Source organism: Trachypithecus francoisi, unplaced genomic scaffold (assembly GCF_009764315.1).
Source record: "Trachypithecus francoisi isolate TF-2019V2 unplaced genomic scaffold, Tfra_2.0 Lachesis_group3, whole genome shotgun sequence".
NCBI lineage: Eukaryota > Metazoa > Chordata > Mammalia > Primates > Cercopithecidae > Trachypithecus > Trachypithecus francoisi.
Window position 1 is genome coordinate 112,785,198 of NW_022681468.1, and position 26,351 is coordinate 112,811,548.

At 45.0% G+C, this 26,351-nt stretch overlaps 1 protein-coding gene across 2 annotated transcripts in view; it reads right to left on the bottom strand.

The window, feature by feature from the left end:
* Positions 1–26,351, bottom strand: part of TMEM266 (transmembrane protein 266) — a 151,846-nt gene that overhangs the window by 59,252 nt on the left and 66,243 nt on the right. For both annotated transcript variants that reach the window (XM_033189321.1, XM_033189322.1), the window contains 2 exons: positions 12,842–12,975; positions 9,235–9,423 (listed from right to left, as the gene is read on the bottom strand). In XM_033189321.1, coding sequence (XP_033045212.1) covers positions 9,235–9,423; positions 12,842–12,879 — 227 coding nt within the window. In that variant the 5' untranslated portion in view covers positions 12,880–12,975. The remainder of the gene's footprint in view (positions 1–9,234; positions 9,424–12,841; positions 12,976–26,351) is intronic.

Genomic DNA, 26,351 nt, shown 5'->3' on the forward strand with positions numbered 1-26,351 from the left:
AGGCATAAGAAGCCTGGGGCCTCCCTTGCAGCTCCTTCCCAACTCCACAGAGATCTAGGGACCAGCTCCCAACTCCCTGCAAATGGAACTGGGCTTCCCGAACTTCTCTTGTAATGCTTATTTGCATGCAGCCCTACCCATTCACTCACTGATTCATTCATTCAAGTCATTCCTTGATCAGTCAACACCCCTGTTCCAGGCTCAGGTGATCTGATCCCCACCGTGAGGAAACCCCTGGCCCGGTACTGGAGACAGACTTGTAAAGAGAGGAGCAGAGCTCAGTGTCACCCTTGGGTGTGGTGATGGAGGTAGGCAAGGTGCTATGGGTACACTGAGCTGAGGACCTAGCCTGGTGGGGTTGGAGGACAGAAGACTTTTTGGAGGCTGTGGCCCTCAAGCCAAACAGTACAGGAAGAGAGAAGGGTATTTTGGGCTATGGCTTAGTAGGTCCCTACCCCTCCCTTCTCTTTGTCCCCAGTCTTTGCTCGCTGGCATATCTAAAATTATTTCAGTCCTTATTTAGAGATGTTTGCTATATTGGGTCTATCTTATTTTTCTAACCTGACATCTCAAAAAATATCCCTGTGCCCCCATTATGTTTTTTTCCTCTGAGTATAAAGTTCTGGCAGAAATGTGCTGTTGGCATCATCTCCAAGTAATAACATCCATTTATGTCTGCCCAAGACCCAAACTTCCTCCAAGCTTCCCCTGCCGAGGAGTCCAGCCCTGACCTCTCAGGCTGGGCTTTTTATAACCCTAAGATATAAATAACTGTCTTACTAAACACTGAATATCTTTCATTTCTTACTTTGTTTTTATTTTCGACAAAGACTATCCCATTTTCTCACCCATGACCATCTTTGCACCCTCTTTTCACTAAAAAGATGGGGAGCATCTTTATCTTTATGTGACCACGGAGTGTCATTTATAAAGTGGGGATGATGACCCCCACCTTGCACCACCATTTCTCCTACGGGGCTGTGGGCCTCTCTAGGGTGGAGACTCTGATCTCTCTGATTTTTCTCTTTTGTTGCCTCTGGTCTCACCCAGACCCTGAAAACTACCCAGGCCTTCAACGTACTTGGTTAAGAGAAAACAGAACTTCCATTCTGCACCATGATTCTTGCAAACTCAATGTCACTCTTCCAAAGACAGATGATTGGCTCACTGAGAGCCTCATTTTTCTGTACCTCACTTTTCCACCATTGAGTGAGATGACATCCAATGAGAACATCACAGAATGAGAACAAGAAATCAGGGGCTCTGGTTATGTGCAAACACAAAGCCCCAGCACTGTCCACCAGGACAATGGACACTGGTCCAACTGCATTGGAATGAAAGCATCAACTGACCAAGTCATTGAAGAAACAGACTAAGAAGGCAGAGCTTTTCCAAACCAAACAATATCTAGAGAGGCTGGATGAAATTAAGAGCTAATTCGAGACTGAAGGCTATGAAAGGAGAACTGGCTTCCTTAAAAGCTGTGGATAATTCTCTTGCTAATGTTCACACTACCCCGTCCCACTGGAGTAACAGTAATGTACTTTGCGAAATGATACAGTTCAAGGGGTGGGCCTGATTGGCTTACGGATTTTCCCCTGTGCCTTGCCATGCGACCCAATTCTAGCCAAAGACACATGAAGGAGAGAGCTTCTAGAGGCTTCTGGGAAAGTTCTTTGTTGCTCCTAGAAGAGAGTGATGGGCAGCCACTTTCACTTGTCAGACATGAATGAGGAAGGATGTGGCCTGATGACCACAGGCAGCCCTCTCGGAGGGAACCAGTGGAAATGGCTGGTTCCTGTCACAGCAGGAAGCAGGCCTGGGGTGCTTGTAAATGAGCCGAAGTACACATATGGCTCATTTTAGTAGTAATGGGTTGGTGAGGTCCAGGTTCCACATGTTGGGGGTCACATGGCTCTCGGAAGCCATGGGATGAAGTTTACAGCATAAGGATGAAGTCGACACTGCGGCCAGGCAGAGTGCAGAGATGAAAGGAATCTGGTTCTTGTTGGCACTGGTGAGTCTCTGGACCAACTTCAAAGCCACCCTTGCCCTGGACTCCATGGTACCTGGACCAGTGAGTGTGAGGTGGGTTTTCTGTTACATGCAGTCCAAAACAACTGGCTGATGGAGTTACCAGTTCTTCATGAGAATAGCGTAGAGAAGAGATATTATTATGGCAGTAGAAATTTATAAGACTTAGAGATGATGGAGTATGAGGCATGAGGGAGAAGACATCAAGCTGGCCCCTCAGGTTATCCACGTAACAGGGCATTGTGGGCGGCTCAGCTGGGGTGCAGATACCTCCCCTGTTCCGCTTCTCCTCTTCTCCTGAGTGTCTGTTCACCTCTGTGGACATGCATGAAGGTTTCTGAGTGATCACTATTGAGGGAGGGAGGCACCTGGTTGGGGGTGGGGGTAGAGGCAGTGGGGGAGAGGCAGATGATGCAGCAGGCATGATGTGCCAGCCCAGCTTCTTGGGTTGAACTGGAGATCTGGGTGTAGAGTGGTGAAGGCCAGAGGCACATAGGACTGGAGCTAGGGCCATAGTCGTGCATTGACAACATGGTACAGGCTTGTCATGGGGGTAGCTTTCCTTCCTCACTCTGCATGGAGCTCACACTGCATGGGCTTTGGGTTTCTGAATCCCCTCCACTTGGCACTGGCACTCCCAGAAGGGACACCATTGGCAGCAATAGCTTCATGGGCACTGGACATGGTCAGGAGGGAGCCAGAGCAAGGGAGGAGGAACACAGACTCCAGGATGACTACGGTTGACTATAGGTGACTAGATGTGACCACAGCAGGCTTCATGTAGCTTTGGGGCATTTTGGAACCCACTGGTACCTGTTGCAGCAGGAAGGAGACTTAGGTGCTTGTTAATGAGCTGAAATTCATGTTGCTCATTTTGGTAGTGATGGGTGGGTGAGGTCTAGGTTCTACTGGTTAGGGGTCATAGAAAATACATATTGAGAAAAGACAGTTCAGTCTGGGGCTTGCAGGGTTTGAGATGGCCAGGACAGGCAGGCCATTGTTGCTCAGGCTGGATTTGAGTGCTGTCACTAAAAAGGCAGTTTTTAGCAATGACTGGGGTGAGACAAGAACATTTGTCCTCTCAAGTATGCAGCCAACTCAGAGGCAAAAGAATAGATCATTCCACAGACGCTCATCAGGATTCCGAGATACGTTTGGGATCCCTGTGAATATGTTCAGGAAGTAGCTGGATATAAGTTGGGAGTTAGAGAGAGATCTAGGCTAGAGACACGACTTTGAATGTTACCAGTTGAAGGAGATTAATTTAAGTAATGGGAATGGATGAAATTACCCAGTGTGTAAAATTAGTAGAGTGAAAATGGCCAAAGGCAGAAAACAAAGTACCCAACATTTAAAGAACAAGCAGAGGAACCTCAAACAATTTTTAAAAGGCGTGGAAGGAACAGCCAGAGGAGGAAGAGGAAAATCAGGAGAGGGGCTGGGCATGGTGGCTCACGCTTGTAACCCTAGCACTCCGGGAGGTTGAGGCAGGAGGATCACTTGAGCCCAAGAGTTCAAGACCAGCTTGGGCAACATGGTGAGACCCTGTCTCTATTTAAAAAATTAAATAAAAAAAGAAAATCAGGAGATCATGGTTATAACAGCAGACACAAGGCGGCTGGAGAGGGAGGGAGTGGCTGACAGTTTCAAATGCTGGACAGAGATAAGGATCGTAGCAACAAGGAAGTGGCTGATGCCCTTAAGAACAGTTTCCGTGGTATGGACAAGACTGAAGCTGGACTGCAGCAGACTGAGACATGAATGGGAGGGGCAAAGAGGAGGTGGCAAGTGTCTCGAGGCTTTCAAGAAGTTTGACTTCAAAGAAAAAGAGAGGTAATGGTACCTAGCAGGGAGGTGGAGTCAGAGGAGGACATGAGACTGGAGTGTGATGACATGGGGTGAGGAGGTAACTGATGGAGCAGGTGCCTGAGAAGGTGGGAGGGGAAGGCAATCAGAGCTCAAGGAATGGGGCAGGCCGTAAAAGGGAGGAAGGAAGAGACGGGGTGCGGTGCCCATCCACGACTGTGCCTACTTTCTGAGGGTACTAGGAGAGGAGATCATCTGCTGAGGGCAAGAAAGACGGGACTTGAGGCAGACACAAGCGATCAGAACTGGCCACCTTGGGACTAAGCAGGACCATAGAGGAGGACTGCCAGGCAAAACTGAGAATCAAGTCGTGGCTGGAGACCTTGAGTCTAGGGAGGCACCCAGTCTGCACAGTCATATGATTTTCCTCCCTGAGCCCTCGGCAGCCTGAGTGCAGAGGTGAAGAGAGGAGCAGCAGACAGCTCTGCTATTTGGGCTCTGCTAAGCAGCTATCTGGAGGACAAAGGGCTTCTTTCTAGGCAAGTCAAGGAGCTTGGCCAAGATAAGGTTCTGACCCCACACCAAGGCGACTGCTCCTTCTTCCTCACCCTGCAGGACTTTCATGGATGTAAAGCATACCAAACCACCTCACACCCATTAGGAAGGCTGCTATCAACAAAATGGAAAATAGCCAGTGTTGGTGAAGACAAGGAGAAATCAGAGCCCTCATGCACTGTTGGGTGGAATGTAAAACGGTGCAGCAGCCACTACAGAAAGCAGTATGGCAGTTCCTCGAAAAGTCAAAAATAGAATTACCGTGTGAGTCAGCAATTCCTGCTTTTGGATATATACCCAAAAGCACTGAAAGCAGGGTATTATTATTATTAATTATTATTATTATTTTGAGACAGAGTCTTGCTCTGTCACCCAGGCTGGAGTACAGTGGTGGTGTGATCTCAACTCACTCCAACCTCCACCTCCCAGGTTCAAGTGATTCTCTTGCCTCAGCCTCCCAAGTAGCAGGGATTACAGGTGTGCGCCACCACACCTGGCTAATTTTTGTATTTTTAGTAGAGACAGGGTTTTGCCATGTTGACCAGGCTGCTCTCAAACTGCTGATCTTAAGTGATCTGCCTGCCTCAGCCTCCCAAAATGCTGGGATTACAGGCATGAGTCACTGCACCCGGACTGAAAGCAGCGTTTTGAAGAGATATTTGTACAGGCATGTTCATAGCAACACTATTCACAATAGCTAAAATATGGACACATTTGAGAAAAAGCAGTCCAGTGTGGGGTGTGTCCATTGACAGATGAATGCATAAGCGAAGTGTGGTATAGTCACACAGTGGACGATTATTCAGTTTTAAAAAGGAAAGAAATTCTGACACATGCTACAACATGGATGAACCTTGTGGACATTATGCTAAGCAAAATAAGCCAGTTATAAAAGGACAAATACTGCATGATTTCACTTACAGGAGGCACTTAGAGTAGCCAAATCCAAAGGGACAGAAAGTTGAGTAGTGGTTTCCAGCAGCTGGAGGAGTGGGGGAACAGGGAGCTATTGTTTACTGGGTATAGAGTTTCTATTTTGCAAGAAGAAGAGTTCTGGAGATGCATGCTGGTTATAGCTACCCAACAGTGTGATGTCCTTAATGCCACTGATGCTTACACTTAGGAATGGTTAAGATGGTACATTTTGTTACATGTATTTTATCACGTTTTTAAAAAATGCTTTAAAAAAAAAAGCATATTGAGGCTAGGCACTGTGGCTCACGCCTGTAATCCCAGCAGAGGTAGGCAGATCACTTGAGGTCAGGAGTTTGAGACCAGCCTGGGCAACATGGTGAAACCCCGTCTCTACTAAAAAAAAAAAAAAAAAAAAAAAATTAGTTGGGCATGGTTGCACACGCCTGTAATCCCAGCTACTCAGGAGGCTGAGGTGGGAGGATCACTTAAACCTGGGAGACAGAGGTTGCAGTGAGCCAAGATTATGCCACTACACTCCAGCCTGGGGTACAAAGCAAGACTTTGTCTCAAAAAAAAAAAAAAGTAAACTGAGAAGTTAAAGGCATTGGACAGGATAGCTAGAAGCAGAATCAGATGGGCAATGCATGTTACCCACAGTCACCGTGATGTTGGAAAGGGATGGCTGAGAAATGGAAGCCCAGTGCTGCTAGCCAGGATCAAGGGATCAGGAGCATACAGATTGGGCTCTATTCCTGTGTCTGTCATTTTTTGTTGTTGTTGAGACAGGGTCTCACTCTGTTGCCCAGGCTAGAGTGCAATGGAGCAATCATAGCTCACTAAAGCCTCAACCTTCTGGGCTCAGTGATCCTCCCACCTCAGCCTCTGAGCAGCTAGGATGACAGGTACGTGCCACCATGCCCGGCTAATTTTTTTTTTGTAGAGATGGGGTTTTGCCATGTTGCACAGGCTGGTCTTGAACTCCTGGGCTCAAGTGATCCTCTCACCTCAGCCTCCCAAATTGCTGGGCTTACAGGCATGAACTATCACGCTCTGCCCCCGTCTCTGTCATTGTGTGACCTTGGGCAAGTTCCTTGTACTCCCTGGGCCCTGCTGTCTTTGAGAATGTTTAGAATGGATGCGTTTAGGTCTCTTCCAGCTCTAACAGTCTCAGATTCAGGGAAACCGAAAAGCCCTGAAACATCACAGAGCTCAAGGGCACTGGGAGGCGGGCAGTGGGGCCACGGAGCACTTTTTTGCTGGAGTCCCTGAGGTCTCTTCATTCCCTACAGAAAAGGTTCATTCCTATACATAACACTGGCCTTTGTAGGAAGAGAGATTTTGGACAAGACTGAAACCAAGCTCAGAGCTGTAAATGAGGACTCTTCCTTTTGTTTTACATTGCCCCAGAAAGGACAGGGTTGGACATTTTGGGAAAACCCCAGGATATGCAGCAAGAGCCAAGAGGCCTGGCGGAGAGAGGTCGTTCCTCCCTCGCAGTGGGATTTTGCTTCGCTTCAGTTTCCCCTGGCTTCGGTCCTGTGCCTGTGCTTCCTTCCTCCAGGAAGCCGTCTGGCTGCCAATCGGGGCCCCCAGCTGAGAGCTCCAGCAGTGAGGCAAATCCTTTCCCTAGGCTGCTTCCTATTTACCCAGTGGTAACAGCTTTTCTGGGCACACCTGGAGATTCAAATTAAATCAAGGGCCTCTCTGCCTTGCAGGCGCTTCATTTGGATTCGTTTGTTTGGAAAGAAACCTTGCAAAGGCTCAATTTAGAGGCAAATTGAATGATAAGGCAAAGCCTCTGCCAGCCTTGGGGTTCAGGCTAGGGAGTGATACACAGGGGACACCTGGAAAGGGGTACACCACAGCGCAGGACCCCTGAAAGGGGGTACATCACAGTGTGGTACATCTGGTGGGGGAACACCCATAGGTCCACCCGCGGTGCCATAACACCCGCAGGGGGCACATGTGGACACTGCTTTGCTCCGAACCAGAATCCCCCGAGGTTTCTCCACTTCTCTCCATACCATCCTACTCCCCACGTGAAAAGGGCCTAACAGGCTCAGGCCAGGGCAGGAAATGAATTCTCCGAAATAGCTAGGGCATGTTAGAAGGCTGCACTACTGCTTTTGACCACCAGAGAGCAGTGGCGCAGTGACTTGCTGGGTGCTCAGAGAAGGACCCACCAGTTACATCATTTGCAGAGCCCAGTGAAAATGTGGGGCTCCTTAAGAATTTCAAGACAGCAGCCGCAGAGCATTTAGCCAAGTGTTGGGGCCCTTCTAAGCACGGGGGTCTGTGCTACTGCACAGGTCACATGTGCATGAAGCTGGCCCTGGCCCAGAAGCCTCAGGTTTTAGCCCGGCCTTCAAGATGGTAAGGACTTGACAGAGCTCAGGACAGCACTGCCACAGCAGGTGTCCCTTAGCTGCCTCCAATCTGCTTGCCTATCCTTTCTTTTCCAGTGTCCTGATGACAATATGCACAATACTTGGAAAAATTACATTTTCAGAGAAAGCCACTGGGGTGTAGTTTCTGCAAAAAAAGGTATGTGGTTTCACCATTGTTAGGCAGTTTATCTCAGGAAGTGGGAAGCTCCTTCCAGAAACAAGCCCAGGGAATCCAAGCTCTACAAATTTAGCTTTAGCTAAGGCTTCTCGTTTGCTTCTAAAATACCTGACAACCCTTCATTTTTGTATTCAAAGCAGCCAGCATGTTCCAAAGTGTTTACCGGCACCCAGGAAAGAAAAGTCCAGAACTGGCTCCTAAGGTCCTGCCAGTATTTACAATGCTGTGTCTAAGAGCCACAGGGTGAGGCTAGGGAAAGCCCTTGTCAGAGTCGGAAGTCTGATCTGCTGTGTGACCCTAGGACCTGTTCCTACCCCTCTTTGGCCTTCAGCTACGCCACCAAGCTCCATGAAAATTAGGACATCAAACTGGTGTGTCTCCCCTGCCCCACCTAGCTCTTGCCCTCTACCACTCACCTTCAGGAAGTATGTTTGTAAGACAGACCAGGGTAATGAGAAGTGAATTGGGAAATGAAGGCATCCAAGCTGACTGACAAACTAAGTAGGAGGAGGTAAGGACCACCTTTTTGAATTGCAGACCCGCATATTCCGCATGCCTCCTAGCCGAATTCTCTAGATTCCCTTACATCCTAAGCATGTTCCTGCATGCAGGGTACATTCTTCCTGGTCGCTTCCTAGTGAGAGTCTGCTTCATAAAGAGAAAGTGCAGCTCAAGTCCATCCCTTATGGGCTCTGTGACCTTGGGCAAGTCCCAAATCACTGTGGGTCTCCTCCTTCCCAAGAGGGGAGTGGATGGGTCATTAAGGAGTGCCTCAGCCCTAAAATAAATTTTATGACTCTCCTAAGAGGTCACCTAAGAGGTCATCTGGCAGGTATTTTCTGTGCCCATTACCTTTTTCTGAGGAACTAATGTGTGAGTAGGAAAAGGGCCTGAGTGGTCTGCTGTGAACCTCTGCTGTCTCACTAGTTAGCATCTCTCATCTTGGCTGCTGCTGCTTGGAAGATATCCATATAAACCCAGGGCCTTTTTTAAATTTTTTATTTATTTTTATTTTTTTGAGACAAGAGTTTTTACTCTTGTCAAAACTCTTGTCGCCCAGGCTGGAGCGCAATGGTGCAATCTCAGCTCACTGCAACCTCCACCTCTCGGGTTCAAGCAATTCTCCTGCCTCAGCCTCCTGAGTAGCTGGGATTACAGGGCTGCGCCACCACGCTCAGCTAATTTTTGTATTTTTAGTAGAGACGGGGTTTTACCATGTTGGCCAGGCTGGTCTCAAACTCCTGACCTCAGGCGATCTGCCTGCCTCGGCCTCCCAAAGTGCTGGGATGACAGGCGTGAGCCACTGCACCCGGCCTAACCCAGGGACTTCTTAGCTAGCTCAATGGTCCCAGCACCTACCCTTCTCTTTGGTAATCTTCGTCCAGATTTGACAGGAGCTGCGAGCCCGCCGTGGAGAGATCGACAGCAGCCAGAGGCAAGTCCCGATAGGCAAAGTTCACCAGCTGCACAGGAGCAATGCTCTTGGTTTCTTCGTCTACTTGTTGGGAGATGATCTCAACTTCAGAAATTCCTCCTTCTATGGCAGGCCTGGGTTGGAGAGGAGGAACAATGGGAAAGAGTTATCTTCAAGGGCCAAAAAATTCTTCCATTCCTCAAGGAAAGGAAGGAGAATGCTGCTATGCTGGTGCAGGGCTGAGGAAGCTTAAGGTTGCCCCTCTTCCCTCTTGGCCACCCGAGGACTGGACTGAGGCCCTAACAGTCCCATCTCTTTCAGTGGTTGGGGAAAAGTGGGAGAATGGGAAGAGGAAGTGCTCAGACCTGAAAATATGAGCTTTAGTGGGGCAGGGTCCTTCATGAAGGGGAGGTAAAGACCCAGATGGATAACTGCCAGCCAGCAAAACTATGGCTTAGACTTTTAGGACTCTGGGTCACTGGACTCTATATGGGAGTAAGATATTCTTTTAAGTTGTCTCCTGAGTTTCTTTGTAAAGGTGTTTTGAAATGTTTCTATTCTCTATTCCACAGTAGAGAAAACAGGTTTCTGTTCACAACTGGATGTACTGTGGTGATAGAGGAGCCTACATGGAGACTTGCAGAGACCTAGTGGGCCTTGGGGTGGTGAGGACAGGAGGCTCCAGTTGTCCCTGGTAGCCACTCCCTTCCTACTTGAACTGGTCCTACCATATGTCTCTTCTTAAGGTTGGGAATACAGGATGGGAGTCACTTGATCCAATGTCTGAGGGGTTGTGGGTCTCTTCCTGTGTTACTGTCAGGCTCACCTTGGGCACTGCCAATAACTGACCACTCCAGTGGCATTCCTGGGCATCTCAGCCAGGGCAGTACCACCTCCCAATCTACCAGGGGGTATTTGGCAATTTGTGGAGGTATTTTTAGTTGCCACCATGACCACAGGTGGTTGCTATTAACATTTAAGTAGGGCTGGGGACGCTACACATTCTGCAATGTGTCCATAACAACTAAAAACTGTCCTGCCCAAACACCCACAGCAACCCTGTCCAGAGATGCTGGACTAGAAAACTTTCCTTTAGCTTCCTGGGGCACCATCTTTGGTCTGTCCAGTATGTCCTTGACCCTATCTCATCCTGTAGGCACAAGAGTGAGCCCTTGTCCAAACAATGAAAGTTAGAAAGGAACAATAGTATAATGGCAAGGAGTAAAATTTAAATATTGGAGGGAACATTGAGGGTCAGTGCCCAGGATAATGAGGGCCCAGTTTTAATACTGAGATGGCAGCCCTGTCTGCTGTAAACTGTTCTTGGGCTCTGGTGCTGGCTTGAATGCCAACTTCTGCAGGGCTCCTCCTGAACCTCAGTTTCTCCAATCAAAGCATGAGGAGGTAAAATAGAATATTCCTAAGGGCTGTTCCTTCTCACTCTGTGATCTGACATGGATAACAGACATATGGAGAATATTGGAGGAGCTCTGGAGTGACAAGTCCCTATATTTGTGGGGGAGCTCTAAATTCTAAACTTTTCCAACAACCACTGAAATCTAACCAACAATACATAGCTGCAGGCCGGGCGTGGTGGCTTACGCCTGCAATCCCAGCACTTTGGGAGGCCAAGGCAGGTGGATCACCTGAGGTTAGGAGTTCAAGACCAGCCTGACCAGCATGGTGAAACCATCTTTACTAAAAATACACAAAATTAGCCGGATGTGGTGGCGCATGCCTGTAATCCCAGCTAATTGGGAGTCTGAGGCAGGAGAATCGCTTGAACCCAGGAGGTGGAGGTTGCAGTGAGCTGAGATTGGGCCATTGCACTCCAGCCTGGGCAACAAGAGTGAAACTCTGTCTCAAAAGAAAAACAAAAGCAAAACACAGCTGCAGTTATCCAGGAAGTTCAGAGATTAATCTACCTACTTCTCTTTTGCTTGGATTATCCGATAATTAAGGGGAAAATGAGTTTCTTATTTGAATGCCACAGACTGGCTGCCTAGACCACCTGAATTCACCAAGTAATTTCTAATGCCCGATTCTCATTTGTAGGCCTTATTTAAACCTTTGCTTTTTGCTACTTGTCAAGCACAGATAATAGTACTCATCATTGTGTGACATTTACAAAATGACTCAAGATCTTTAAATGAAACAGTCATAGAATATGAGGTTTCAATGTTTCTCAACAATTTATATAAAAGCGTGGGTGTGTATGGGGGGAATCCCAGCTCCCCCAGATGTTTCCCAAAAAGCAGATGCTGAGTTGAATTTGTTCTCTCTTTTCTTCTGGACGACTCAAGGAAACTATGGATCGCTGAACTAAACAGAGAACTTTCTGATTAATAAGGTGTTCATGGATAGAAATTAACAGGATATGGCTCTGAGAAGTGCGAACAAACTATTTCTGCCTTTCCAACGTTTCTGTCTCACGTTCCCCTCCCATCAGTGGTCACAGAGGCCTGGCACCATCTCTGGCCATGTGGTGGTCATCTCAGCAGAGAGACAAGGCCTCTTCTGGTGAAGTGAAGGTCCCACAGTATATAGGCTATATTTAGCCTATACCCTTTTCTTAGATACAAAGAATGGTAGGGTAGACAAAATGGATTAATGGTTCCATTCGTTACTTCTCCTTGAGCCCATGCCCTTTGGCATATAACTCCACAGCTCTTTCCATCAAAAGAAAGAATGTATTTTCCTAACCCTTAATTCAGCATTCAGCCATGTGACTCGTTTTTGCCAACAGGAGTTAGATGGTAGAAGAGCCAGGTTAGACACCAGCAGAGGCATGAAAAGGCTCTGTGAATTTCCGCCTGTGCTCTTGTACCTCCAACATCATCCATGAGAGGGTGAGCAGCCTAGCCTACTGGAGGATAAGAGACGTGGAGCAGAGTCCAGCCTCCTGTAGATCAGCCGACAGCCAGCTATGATCCACATTTAAAAGCCATCCCAGCCAAGATCAGAGGAACTGTCTAGCTGAGTACCCCAGACATGTGAGCAATAAACATTTTTTGTTGTATTCTGCTAAGGTTCTATGGTTGGTTGTACACAGCATTACTGTGTCAACAGATAACAGATTCATACTCCAGATGACAGAGCAGTCAGGCCCATATCTAGATAGGCCAGGACAGTGTGGTGTAATAGAAGGAGTGCTGTTTTCATCTTAGTATTCATACCAACCACTTGCAAAACACAAAATAAGTGACCACCTTGCAGGTGCTTGGTAAGATTAAGTGGTTGGTTCATATGGCATCTCAGGTTTTGGGAACTGAAAGCAATTCTCCCTTAAGAATTCTGCCCCAGGTTTCATAAAGCCTGGTTTTAGAAACCCTCTTAGATTTCTAAATTTCCTTGCAATTCCCATTTTGTTAATTCACCTTCAGAGCTTCCTAATCTTGTCTTGAGTCTTGCTTTTGAAAGGTTTCTCCATTTTCTGTGGCCTCCTGCTAAAGGAAATGTACATAGTGGTTGCCTAAATTAGAAGATCTTCATCTTCTGGGAGATTTATAGCCACAGTTCTGGATCCAGAGAGCAGATCCCAGCATTACTTACTGTGGATTGGTCATGTTGAAAGATGCAGCCAGAGCCATGGGTTTTCTTGGTGTTTAGTGGGGCTCAGCTGTCCTGAAGCCTGCTGTCAGCATTTCCAAGCGTGGGTTCTACAAGACACATACAAATATAGTGCCCTGAAAACAAAAATAGGAACTTATTACCTTCAGATGCCAAACCAAAGTCCTCCTAAGCTCATCTAAAAATGGGAGTCCTTAGAACTTTCTTCCATCTAGCACTTTTCTTCAAAGTAATGTTGAATAGATTCTTACAATTACCCTATGGAAGGGTAATAATAAACATAATTTCTCTTTTTTAGATGAGGAAACAAGGCCAGAGTGACAAAATGACTTTTTTGTGTCACAGAGATGGTAGAAGAGCCAGGTTAGTGCCCAGGTTCTCTGACTTCTTATCCACAGTTCTTCCCACTAAACGGCTGTGCCCCCCAAAACAGTGTCCCTTTATACTGCAGCTTTGAGAAGCTTCAAAATAAGGTTTATCTAAAAAATCTCAAATGTTTTCCATGTATTTTTTCTCCCACTTCCCTTTCCCTTCTGGTAGTTCTGCCTTTTCGTGCAGGCTTTTCTCTTCTCTCAGCTCATTCTGAGAGTAGAAAGAATAGACCCTGGAGCTGGGCTGCCACAGTCAGAGCCTCACTCCCACTTACTAGCTCTGTGACCTGGAGTGAGCTACTTACACCCCCATCTTCAGTTTCCCCACCTGAAAAATAGGGATAATAACAGAACTAACTACATGAGGTCACGCCTGTAAGATAATAGCATAGTGCCTGACACTTAGTAAGTACTATGTAAGTGTTGGATTTCATTATTATCATTTATTTTATTTATTTATTTTTTTGAGATGGAGTTTCACTCTTGTCGCCCAGGCTGGAGTGCAATGGTGCAATATTGGCTCAGTGCAACCTTGCCTTCTGGGTTAAAACAATTCTCCTGCCTCAGCCTCCAGAAGTAACTGAGGTTACAGGGATGCACCACCACATCCAGCTAATTTTTTTTGTATTTTTAGTAGAAACGGGGTTTCTCCACGTTGGTCAGGCTGGTCTCGAATTACTGACCTCAGGTGATCCGCCCACCTCGGCCTCCCAAAGTGCTGGGATTACAGGGGTGAGGCACCATGCCCAGCTTAATTTATTCATTTACTTATGTTTAGACAGGGTCTCACTCCGTCACCAGGCTGGAGTGCAGTGGTGCGATCTTGGCTCACTGCAGCCTTGACCTCCTGGGCTCAAGTGACCCTCTACCTCAGCCTCAGCTGGGACTATAGGCACATACTCCCACACTTAGCTAATTTTTTTTTTTTTTTTTTTTTTGAGACGGAGTCTCACTCTGTCGCCCAGGCTGGAGTGCAGTGGCCGGATCTCAGCTCACTGCAAGCTCCGCCTCCCGGGTTCACACCATTCTCCTGCCTCAGCCTCCCGAGTAGCTGGGACTACAGGCGCCCGCCACCTCGCTTGGCTAGTTTTTTGTATTTTTTAGTAGAGACGGGGTTTTACCATGTTCGCCAGGATGGTCTCGATCTCCTGACCTCGTGATCCGCCCGTCTCGACCTCCCAAAGTGCTGGGATTACAGGCTTGAGCCACCGCGCCCGGCCTACACTTAGCTAATTTTTTGGACTTTTGGTAGAGTCGGGGTTTTGCTGTATTGCCCAGGCTGGTCTCAAACTCCTGAGCTCAAGTGATCAACCCACCTCAGCCTCCCAAAGTGCTGGGATTACAGGCGTGAGCCACTGTGCCTGGCCAGTAATAATAATAATTATTATTATCATTATCTGAGAGACAGAGTCTTGCTCTGTCTCCCAGGCTGGAGTGGAGTGGCGCAATTTTGGCTCACTGCAACCTCCACCTCCTGGGTTAAAGTGATTCTCATGCCTCAGCCTCCTAAGTAGCTGGGACTACAGGCATGTGCCACCACACCCAGCTACTTTTGTATTTTTAGTAGAGACAGGGTTTTGCCATGTTGGCCAGGCTGCTCTCAAACTCCTGATCTCAAGTGATCTACCCACCTTGGCCTCCCAAAGTGCTGGGATTACAGGCTGAGCCACTGTGCCCTGCCCATAATAATTTTTTTTTTTATAAATTAAAAGGGCATAGTCTGTTGAACCTGAGTATATTCCAACACATTTAGATGGCTGAATATAGTATTTCCTCTTAAAAATTGGATGAGTAGGCCAGGTGCACTGGGTGGCTCATGTCTGTAATCCCGGCACTTTGGGAGGCCGAGGCGGGCGATCACAAGGTCAGGAAATCGAGACCATCCTGACTAACACGGTGAAACCCCGTCTCTACTAAAAATACAAAAAATTAGCCAGGTGTGGCGGTGGATGCCTGTAGTCCCAGCTACTGGAGAGGCTGAGGCAGGAGAATTGCAAGAACCCGGGAGGCGGAGCTTGCAGTAAGCCGAGATCACGCCACTGCACTCCAGCCTGGGCGACAGAGCGAGATTCCGTCTCAAAAGAAAAAAGAAAAAAAATTGGACTGGTAAACAGCATATACTTTTCTATCAACCAGTGCTACAGTACCATCTAGAAGTCTTCCGGGAGACAGGGCAGCCCAGCAGAAGATACAGACAAAATAACTCAGAACCCAGGTTCTTAAAGGAGCAAGGAAGTTCCTTTAAGCAATGTGTAATTAAGAAAAGAGAGTGCTCAAGTTAAAGAAACTTAAGGAAATCCTGCAGAAGTCTGAACTTAGGGCAATTGGAATTAAAAGAGATAGAGAGCTCTCTAAAAGCAGAAGGGCCTCCAAGGAGGAAGCCATCAACCATATCCACACCAGATGTTTGTGGGGCAGTAGAAGCAAGGGACAAAGGCTCAGAGCCAACACCAAGGAGAAATGGACAGATGTTTTGCAACCACATCTTACTTAGAGCTTCACTTTCCCTTAGTATTTCTTAGTAAGGAGGATCTAAGCATGAAAAACAGAACTGTCTTCTATAGTATCTGGGATTTCATATCCATTTTATACTAAGTCTTATAAAATTCCAGAACATAGATTTAATCAGTCTCAATCTTTTTATGTTCTCTTTATAAAACCTCAAGTTAATAAAGTCTTCTGAGTACTAAGACTGATCACATAGAGTGTCTAAACTCAACTGACAATGAAGTCAGGATTGAGATATCCATAAATGGGAAGCCAGGTGAGCAATCCTTCTTTCCAGAATGGTGTTTTAACAATAAGCTGTATTCCCAAATGAGGCTTTTTTGCTTTGTTTTGTTTTGTTTTTGAGACAGAGTTTCACTCTTGTTACCCAGGCTGGAGAGCAGTGAGCAGTGGTGTGATCTCAGCTCCCTGCAACCTCCGCCTCCCGGGTTCATGCAATTCTCCTGCCTCAGCCTCCCAAGTAGCTGGGATTACAGGTGCCTGCCACCATGCCCAGCTAATTTTTGTATTTTTAGGTTTCACCACGTTGGCCAGGCTGGTCTCGAACTCCTGACCTCAGGTAATCCACCCACCTCAGCCTCACAAAGTGCTGGGATTACAGGCGTGAGCCACCATGCCTGGCCCCAAATTAGTATTTTACATGCTACACAAGGTATTAGCCCTGTGGGGAATATAATGGGAAGGTCATTACTTTCACGGACCTTCCTGTCTCTCTGGGCAAGCAAATTTAAAAAATACAAAACTCCAAACTTTTTGCACATTTCTAGTAGTGAAGAACAAGTAAAAATTCACAAATCTTTATTTATAAATAATAAACATTAATTACCACATTAATATAGCCAATATAAAACATACAAAAAAGAAATGCAGATTTTGAAAATTTTTTTTTAATTTAACTTTTGGCCGGGCGCGGTTGCTCACGCCTGTAATCCTAGCACTTTGGGAGGCCAAGGCAGGCGGATCACGAGGTCCGGAGACCAAGACCATCCTGGCTAACACGGTGAAACCCTGTCTCTACTTAAAACACAAAAAATCAGCCGGGCATGGTGGCGAGTGCCTGTAGTCCCAGCTACTCGGAAGGCTGAGGCAAGAGAATGGCAAAAACCCGGGAAGCGGAGCTTGCAGTGAGCCCAGATCGCGCCACTGCACTCCAGCCCGGGCGACTGAGCGAGACTTCGTCTGAATGAATGAATGAATGAATGAATAAATAAATAAATAAATGTAACTTTTTAGGAAGGAAAATTTCAAATATATACAATTGTAGAGAATTGTATCATGGACCTCTAGTTCCCCACCACCCAACGTCAATGTTAACAGGTCACAGGCAGTCTTTTTTCTGTATTCCTGCCTGTCTCCATTGCTCAGGACTGCTTTGGAATAAATCCTAGATGCCATTTCATTCACCTGTATTGCAATATGTAGTTCTAAGGGTAACGAGGAGAAGGATTCCTTTTAAAAGAAGTAATCACAAAACTATCATCATCCCCAAGTCAACAATCTTTTCTTTTCTCTTTTCTTTTTTTTTTTGAGACACAGTTTCACTCTGTCACCCAGGCTGGAGTGTGCTGGCACAATCTCAGCTCACTGCAACCCCTACCTCTTGGGTCAAGCAATTCTTGTGCCTCAGCTTCCCAAGTAGCTGTGATTACAGGCGTGTGCCGCCATGCCCAGCTAATTTTTTTTATATTATTAGCAGAGACGGGGTTTCGCCATGTTGGCCAGGCTGGTCTTAAACTCCTAACCTCAAGTGATCCAACCACCTCGGCCTCCGAAAGTGCTGGAATTACAGGCGTGAGCCACTGCACCCGGCACTTTTTTTTTTTTTTTGAGACAGGGTCTCACTCTGCTGCCCAGACTGGAGTACAGTGGTACAATGGTAACTCACTACAGCCTCGAACTCCTGGGCTAAAAGTGATCCCCCGACAAGTAGCTGAAAAGCACAAGCCACCACACCCGGCTAATTTTTGTATTTTTTGTAGAGAGGTGGTCTCAGTATGTTGCCCAGGCTGGTCTCAAGCAATCTTCCCGCCTTGGCCTCCCAAAGTGCTAGGATTACCGGAGTGAGTCACCATGCCTGGCCAGTATTTTCTTTATATCATTAAATATCCAGACATTGTTCACATTTCCCCCATTTGTCCTGTATATATTTTTTAAGGTTTACTGAATCAGGAGCCAAACAGGCCACACATTATGATTAATACGACTCTTGGGTCTATTAAATCTACAGGTTTCCCCTTCCTCTACCTCATTTTTTCCCTTGCAATTAATTGGCAAAACTGGGTCATTTGTCTCATAATGTTTCCCACAGACTGGATTATGGTGATTGTATTTCCTTAGCAGTTTTCTTTTTCTTTTTCTTTTTGAGACAAAGTTTCGCTCTTGTTGCCCAGGCTAGAGTGCAATGGTGTGATCTCAGCTCACTGCAACCTCCACCACCCAGGTTCAAGTTATTCTTCTGCCTCAGCCTCCCGAGTAGCTGGGATTACAGGCAGGCGCCACAACACCCGGCTAATTTTGTATTTGTAGTAGAGATGGGGTTTCTCCATGTTGGCCAGGCTAGTCTCGAACTCCCTACCTCAGGTGATCTGCCCGCCTCTGCCTCCCAAAGTGCTGGGATTACAGGTATGAGCCACTGTGCCTGGCCTCCTTAGCAGTTTTCTAACATGTTCCTCTGTCCCCTATATTTCCTATAAATTTTAATTAGTTTATTGACTCTAATCAGATTCAGGTTCAATTTTTTTTGCAAGATTTCATAGGTGGTACCATAACTTCAATAGGAGACACATACTGTCTTCTTGTCCCTCTTTTTATGATACTAACAGCCATTTAATAATTGCTTCCTAGATCAATTAATTCATTAAGGTTTGGAAAATGGTGATATTTTAATTTTATTGTCCCTTTTTTCATTGGTCAGTTTCTATTCAGACAGACTTTCCCTCCTCAGTTATTTGATTAGCCTAAGGTAAGGTTTATATAAGGAAAGAAGGAAAATGCTTAACTTTCTCCCCTTTATTTGTTTCAAAATAATAAATTAGCATTTTGGTATCTTTCAAAATGATCAACGAGGTGCTTATGGTTGTTTAAGCAGCTCCAGGGATTCATTCATTCACTCAGCAGGGGTTGAGTGAAGGAGCAGATTCCCTGAAAAAGTGGCAGCACTTTCCTGGAAAGGAGATGTGGGAGAGGGTAAGAAACGATTGGCCTCAACGGTACAAGGGCAAAGTTGAGGGAGGAAAAGAAGATAAAATCATATTTAGATGGACAATGAGCAGGTGACTTCAGCTGGAGGTTTTAATCCATAACAAGCAGCACATTTTAGAAGGCAAAATTCTCTATGACGATGGGAACGCTAAGCCTGTTTGTTATTTAAAAATAATATTTCCCAAACAAAATAACCCTCAAAACACAAGCCTAGCACGAAGCAGGCATAGTCTAGCAGTCTAAAAATGAACATCCAAAGTGCCAACCTGCTGTTTCATAAACCTGGTAAAAGTAGAAAATAAAACCTGTTTTGGATTTACTGGGTGGGTGGGAAGGCTGCTTTTAAGACTTTAGTCAAATTCCAGTCTCTTCCACTTGTTGGTCATGAGTCTATGTATTTACTCATATATGTGTTCCAGTGAGATCTGCCAAGTTCAACCTTCCTAAGCTAACAACCTTGGAATTTTAGGGCTGAAAAAGGCCACTAAGATCAAGTAGTCAGTCCCCTGAAAAAAGCCAGAATTCAACTCATCTGTCCCCAGAGACCCTCAGGTCTGTTCATCACCTCTTACTTGAGTGATGGCCCCATGGCACACATGACCTGCTTTCATACCCATTTCAGTGTTTCCCATGCCTGGTTTTACTCTGAATCACCTGGGGATCTTTGGGGAAATAGAAACTCATAGGTGCACCACAGAAATGCTAAATCAGAACTCTGCAGGTGAAGTTTGAGAACCTGTTTAAGTTCCCCAGGTGTTTCTGACATGCAACCATTCCACTTGACCCTCTGTATCAGTGGTTCTCAAACCTTCTCATGTACCAGAATAATGACCTGAAGGGCTTATTAAAAACAGCTTGCTGGCTCTGCCCATGAAATTTCTAATTTAGTATGTCTGGGGTGTTCGAAAATGTACATTTCTAACAAATTCCCAGAGGATATTCATCTGCTGACCCACTGACCACACTCTGATCTACTGAATCAGAAATTTTGCTCAAGGTAAAGTAGTTATTTTTATCCCTATTTTGCAGATGAAGTTAACTGGTTGCAAAGCTACTGTGTTGGAATTCGCAGAAGCTATGCTGACCAAGCTGAAGAACCAGAGATAGGGTATATCAGTTAGAAATACTTTTGTTTGCAAACAACAGAATACCTAGTAGTGACTTAGGCAGTGAAGACTTCAGGCCAGGTGTGGTGGCTCATGCCTGTTATCCCAGCACTTTGGGAGGCCGAGGTGGGTGGATAACTTGAGATCAGGAGTTAGAGGCCAGCTTGGCCAACATGGTGAATCTCATCTCTACTAAAAATACAAAAATTAGTTGGGTGTGGTGGCTTGCACCTATAGTGTCAGCTGCTCTGGAGGTTCAAGTGGGAGAACTACTTGAGATGAGGAGTTTGAGGCTGCAGTGATCTATGATCGAGCCACTGCGCTCCAGCCTGGGCAACAGATCACGGCACTGTCTTAAATTAAAAAATAAAATAAAATAAAAAAGACTAGAGGTAGATGATTCCAGAACTGGAGAAGTGGCACCCAGGCTCTTTTTACACCCCTACATAGCTGAGGGATGACTGACAAATAAAATTGTATATATTTAAGACATAAACTGTAATGTTTTGATATATGTATACATTGTGAAATGATTACCACAATCAAGGTAATTAACATATTGATCACATCATATAATTATCTTTTTTGTTTGGTAGTAATGAGAATACTTGAGATTTCCTCTCTTAGCAAATGTAAGCATACAATATGTTGTTATTGACCACTATTAGTCACTCTGGTGGTTATTATTAACCATTATTAGTCACAGACCTAATACATTAGGTCTCCAGCATGTATTCATTTTATAACTGAAGATTTGTACCCTTTGACCAATATCTCCTCTTCTCCCTCACCAACCACCCCCGCAACCCCTGGTAACTATCATTCTACTCTCTTATTACTATGAGTTCAACTTTTTTTTTTTTTTTTTTTTTTTTTTTTTTTGAGACGGAGTCTCGCTCTGTCGCCCAGGCTGGAGTGCAGTGGCCAGATCTGGGCTCACTACAAACTCCACCTTCTGGGTTCACGCCATTCTCCTGCCTCGGCCGCCCGAGTAGCTGGGACTATAGGCGCCAGCCACCGCGCCCGGCTAATTTTTTGTATTTTTAGTAGAGATGGGGTTTCACCATGTTAGCCAGGATGGTCAAGATCTCCTGACTTTGTGATCTGCCCGCCTCAGCCTCCCAAAGTGCTGGGATTACAGGCGTGAGCCACCATGCCCAGCCCCATTTTTTTTTTTTTTAAACAGGGCTATTGAGTTGTATGGGTTCCTTATGTATTATATATTGAGTTGTATGGGTTCCTTATGTATTATATATTGAGTTGTATGGGTTCCTTATATATTATATATTGAGTTGTATGGGTTCCTTATATATTATATTGAGTTGTATGGGTTCCTTATATATTATATACTGAGTTGTATGGGTTCCTTATATATTATATACTGAGTTGTATGGGTTCCTATATATTATATACTGAGTTGTATGGGTTCCTTATATATTATATACTGAGTTGTATGGGTTCCTTATATATTATATACTGAGTTGTATGGGTTCCTTATATATATATACTGAGTTGTATGGGTTCCTTATATATTATATATTGAGTTGTATGGGTTCCTTATATATTATATATTGAGTTGTATGGGTTCCTTATATATTATATATTGAGTTGTATGGGTTCCTTATGTATTATATTGAGTTGTATGGGTTCCTTATATATTATATATTGAGTTGTATGGGTTCCTTATATATTATATATTGAGTTGTATGGGTTCCTTATATATTATATACTGAGTTGTATGGGTTCCTTATATATTATATACTGAGTTGTATGGGTTCCTTATATATTATATACTGAGTTGTATGGGTTCCTTATATATTATATACTGAGTTGTATGGGTTCCTTATATATTATATACTGAGTTGTATGGGTTCCTTATATATTATATACTGAGTTGTATGGGTTCCTTATATATTATATACTGAGTTGTATGGGTTCCTTATATATTATATACTGAGTTGTATGGGTTCCTTATATATTATATACTGAGTTGTATGGGTTCCTTATATATTATATACTGAGTTGTATGGGTTCCTTATATATTATATATTGAGTTGTATGGGTTCCTTATATATTATATATTGAGTTGTATGGGTTCCTTATATATTATATATTGAGTTGTATGGGTTCCTTATGTATTATATATTGAGTTGTATGGGTTCCTTATGTATTATATATTGAGTTGTATGGGTTCCTTATATATTATATATTGAGTTGTATGGGTTCCTTATATCTACTGGATTTTAACTCCTTATCTAACTCCTTATCAGATATATTGCTAAAACATATTTCCTTCCATTCTGTAGGTTGCCTTTTCATTTTGTTGTTTCCTTTGATGTGCAGAAACTTTTTATTTGATATCATTCCTGCTTGTTTATTTTTGCTTTTGTTGCCTGAGGTTTTGGCTCCAAAATATCACTGCTGAGACCAATGTCAAGGAGCTTTCGCCATATGTTTTCCTCTAGGGGCTTTGTTTTTATGTATGGTGCAAGATAAGCGTTCAGTTTAATTTTTTAATGTGAATATCCAGTTTTCCCAGTTTTTCTATCAAAGAGACTATCCTTTTCCCATTGTGTATTTTTGGCACTTTGGTGCAAAATTAGTTGATTACGAAGGCATGGGTTTATTTCTGGGCTCTTTGTTCTATTCCATTGGTCAGCCTGTTTTTATGCCAGGACCATGTGGTTTTGATTATAATAGCTTTGTAATATAGCTTAAATCAGAAAGTGTGATGCCTCTGGCTTTTTTTCTTCTTCCTCAAAATTGCTTTAGCTATCTGGGGTCTTTTGTGGTTCCATACAAATTTTAGGAATTTTTTTTTCTGTGAAAAGTGCCATTGGAATTTTTGTTTGTTTAGAGAGAGTCTTACTCCATCATCAAGGCTGGAGTACAGCAGCACAATCATAGCTCACTGTAGCCTGAAACACCTGGGCTCAAGTGATCCTTCTACCTCAGCCTTCAGAGGGGCTGGGACAACAGGCATGCACTATTATGCTTGGATAATTTTGAATATTTTTTTAGAGTTGGGGGTCTTGCTATGTTGCCTAGGCTGGTCTGGAACCCCTGGGCTCAAGCAATTCTCCTGCCTAAGACTCCCAAATAGCTTGGATTACAGGTTCAAGACACTGCACCCAACTCACTGTTGGAATTTTTATAGGAATTCTATTAAACCTATAGATTGCTTTGGGCAGTATGGACATTTCAATAATATGAATTATTCCAATCTATGAACATAGGATATCGTTCTACTTATTTGTGCATGCTACAATTTCTTTCAACAATGTTTTCTAGTTTTCAGTGTACAGAGAACCCAAGCTCTTCTCATCCTTCCATGCCCCTATCTTGTATGTGATGGATTTCTTATGCTTGTTTCCCTGTGGTTGCAGAATGGCTGCTGCAGCTCCAGCTTGCACATCCTCACACCAACTCCCAAACAAGAAGAAAGAATCAAAGGCTTTCTCCTTATAAGGGTTTGATCTTTTATTCAGGAGGCATCTTTCTAAGCTCTCCAGACAACATTTCCTGATGTCTCCCTGGGCAGAGCTAGGACAGGGCTGCAAAGGAGCCTGGGCCATAGACAGCTGGCCAAGGGGGTTAGGGGTGCTATGTGACCCTAGTTCAGTCAAGATTCATCCCTTGGGGCCAGACACAGTGGCTCACACCTGTAATTCCAGCACTTTGGGACACTGAGGTGGGCAGATCACCTGAGGTTAGGAGTTTGAGACCAGCCTAGCCGACATGGTGAAACCCCTCTCTACTAAAAATACAAAAATTAGTCAGGCATAGTGGCATGCATCTGTAATCCCAGCTACTTGGGAGGCTGAGACAGGAGACTCGCTTGAAACCAGAAGGCGGAGGTTGCAGTGGCAGTGAGTCAAGATCACACCACTGTACTCCAGCCTGGGCAACAGACGAAGACTTCGTCTCAAAAAAAAAAAAAAAAAAAAAAAAAGATTCATCCCTTGGGGATAGGCATATTGTTTCCATAAACATAATCTTGGTTGTCTTAGCAAGGAAGAAGCACGAAGGAACTATGGCATAGGTAACTAATTATATGCCAGACCAGGTTTGGACACTTCTGATGTGGTTCTGAGGCTCAGCTGAGATAAGCTTTCTGAGTCTCTAAACAAGACTGGCCAAACGTTGGTGAGTGGCTGGCAGCATGTGCTCTCACAAAACCTTGGGGTTCTTTTACGTGGAGATAGCATTGCATGCACATGAGGTTCAGTTCTGACATCATAAAGCCTGCTTTAGAAGCTGCTCCTAGGGAGAAGCCACTGAGCTCTGGCATGTTTCATGGACATCATGTTCCACACCCCCAGGAGGAGAAGGTTGTATTTCTTGTGCTTGATGAGAAAGGTTTCTGTACAACAGATGCTGGTCATCCTTGTTGTTACCTTGACCGCCTAATATTTTACTCCATTAACAAGGAGCTAAAATGCAGAAAATCAATCACACACCTGAGCATTCTCCCACTCCAGTCTCCAGACTATTGCAAAATTATTAGCTGCAAATCTGCTAAATGAATGGGCAGAGAGCCCACAGTGGCTTTCATCTCTAGGTGGAGCCAAGGTCTCTCGTGGACCCCTTTAACTTTCCATGGTTTACTCTTTTTCACTTACTTAGTGACGTAGCCTATCAATTACTAATGGTCTCATGCAGCATGGGAAACACAAAACAAGATTACAAAATCAAATCATCCATCATTACTCAGTTATTATTATTATTATTTTTTAAGACGGAGTTTTGCTCTTGTTGCCCAGGCTGGAGTGCAATGGCACAATCTCGGCTCACTGCAACCTCTGCCTCCCGGGTTCAAGCAATTCTCCTGCCTCAGCCTCCCGAGTAGCTGGGATTACAGGAATGCACCACCACGCCTGGCTAATTTTGTATTTTTAGTAGAGATGGGGTTTCTCCATGTTGGTCAGGCTGATCTCGAACTCCCGACCTCAGGTGATCCGTGCCCACCCCCAGCCTCCCAAAGTGCTGGGATTACAGGCGTAAACCACCGCGCCTGGCCTCAGTTACTCTTTTAAGAAAGCCAAAAGGACAATTATCGTAATTCTTCCCTTCCCCTCAGTATCTTTTTTCCACTTTTGAGCTTCCCTAACAAACACTTCTGTAAGTGACCCCACTGAGACAAAGGATTCACTGGCTTCTCACCCCTGGCTGGGCTAGGCTGAAAAGAACGCCACCTAGCAAGCAACCCTCAGCCCCAGCCTAGTGTCATTTTCCCTCCAGAATTCTGCAGAGTTTCTGGGGAACTCAAATATCTATGATTTTGAGAACCACCACCAATGAGCTAGGGCTGCAGTGGCTGCCCCAGTATCTCTAACCCTCCCCTCAATCAAGCAAATCGTAAGTATAAATGCCACGTTTCAAACACTTTGCAAATTTCCAAATTAATCTTTTGCTTTACATGCTATTAAGTAAAATATGTTAGGAACCCAGATATAATTAACTTTGCCATTGAATACTACATGACACCAGGCAAGTAACTATTCTTTGGTAAATGGAGGGAAAAAGTCCTCTTTCTTCAACACTTTTCATACTACATATGGTAAGACTGTAAAAAAATAGATCCCATTTTTTACCTGCATTTTATCAATGCCCTGTTTGTCATGTAATTTTACATTACCCTCTTACCCGGTGGCTGGCCTTGGACATTTGGTTGACCAAGCAAATCTCCTTGCTTTGTCCAAGTAGATTGTAAGAAAACACGAAAGCTCTCACATGATTGGGCCTGCCCTCTACTGCACCTTTCCCATCATCATGACAGCATATACCCAGGCTGGCCTGCTGGAGCATGGTCGTTGCCCCAATCACCCCAACTAAGGCCAGCCAACAGCTGCCCTCCAGGCATGTGTGAGAGAGGCTCAGCCAAGACCAGAAGAACCACCCAGCTGTGCCTAGCCTAAATCACTGACCCACAGACTCATGATCTAAATAAAGGGCTTTTTGGTTTATTTCTCAATTTATTCTTCAGTCATTTATTAGCACCTACTGTGTTCCAGGAACTATGCTAAACATTGAGGTTATCAAGATAAATGAGACATGATCACAGCACTCAAAAACTCATGGGCTAGTGGTAGAGACAGATGCATAGATAGACATTTACATCAAAGAAGTGAGAACAGCCGGGCGCGGTGGCTCAAGCCTGTAATCCCAGCACTTTGGGAGGCCGAGACGGGCGGATCACGAGGTCAGGAGATCGAGACCATCCTGGCTAATACGGTGAAACCCCGTCTCTACTAAAAATACAAAAACTAGCCGGGCGAGGTGGCGGGCGCCTGTAGTCCCAGCTAC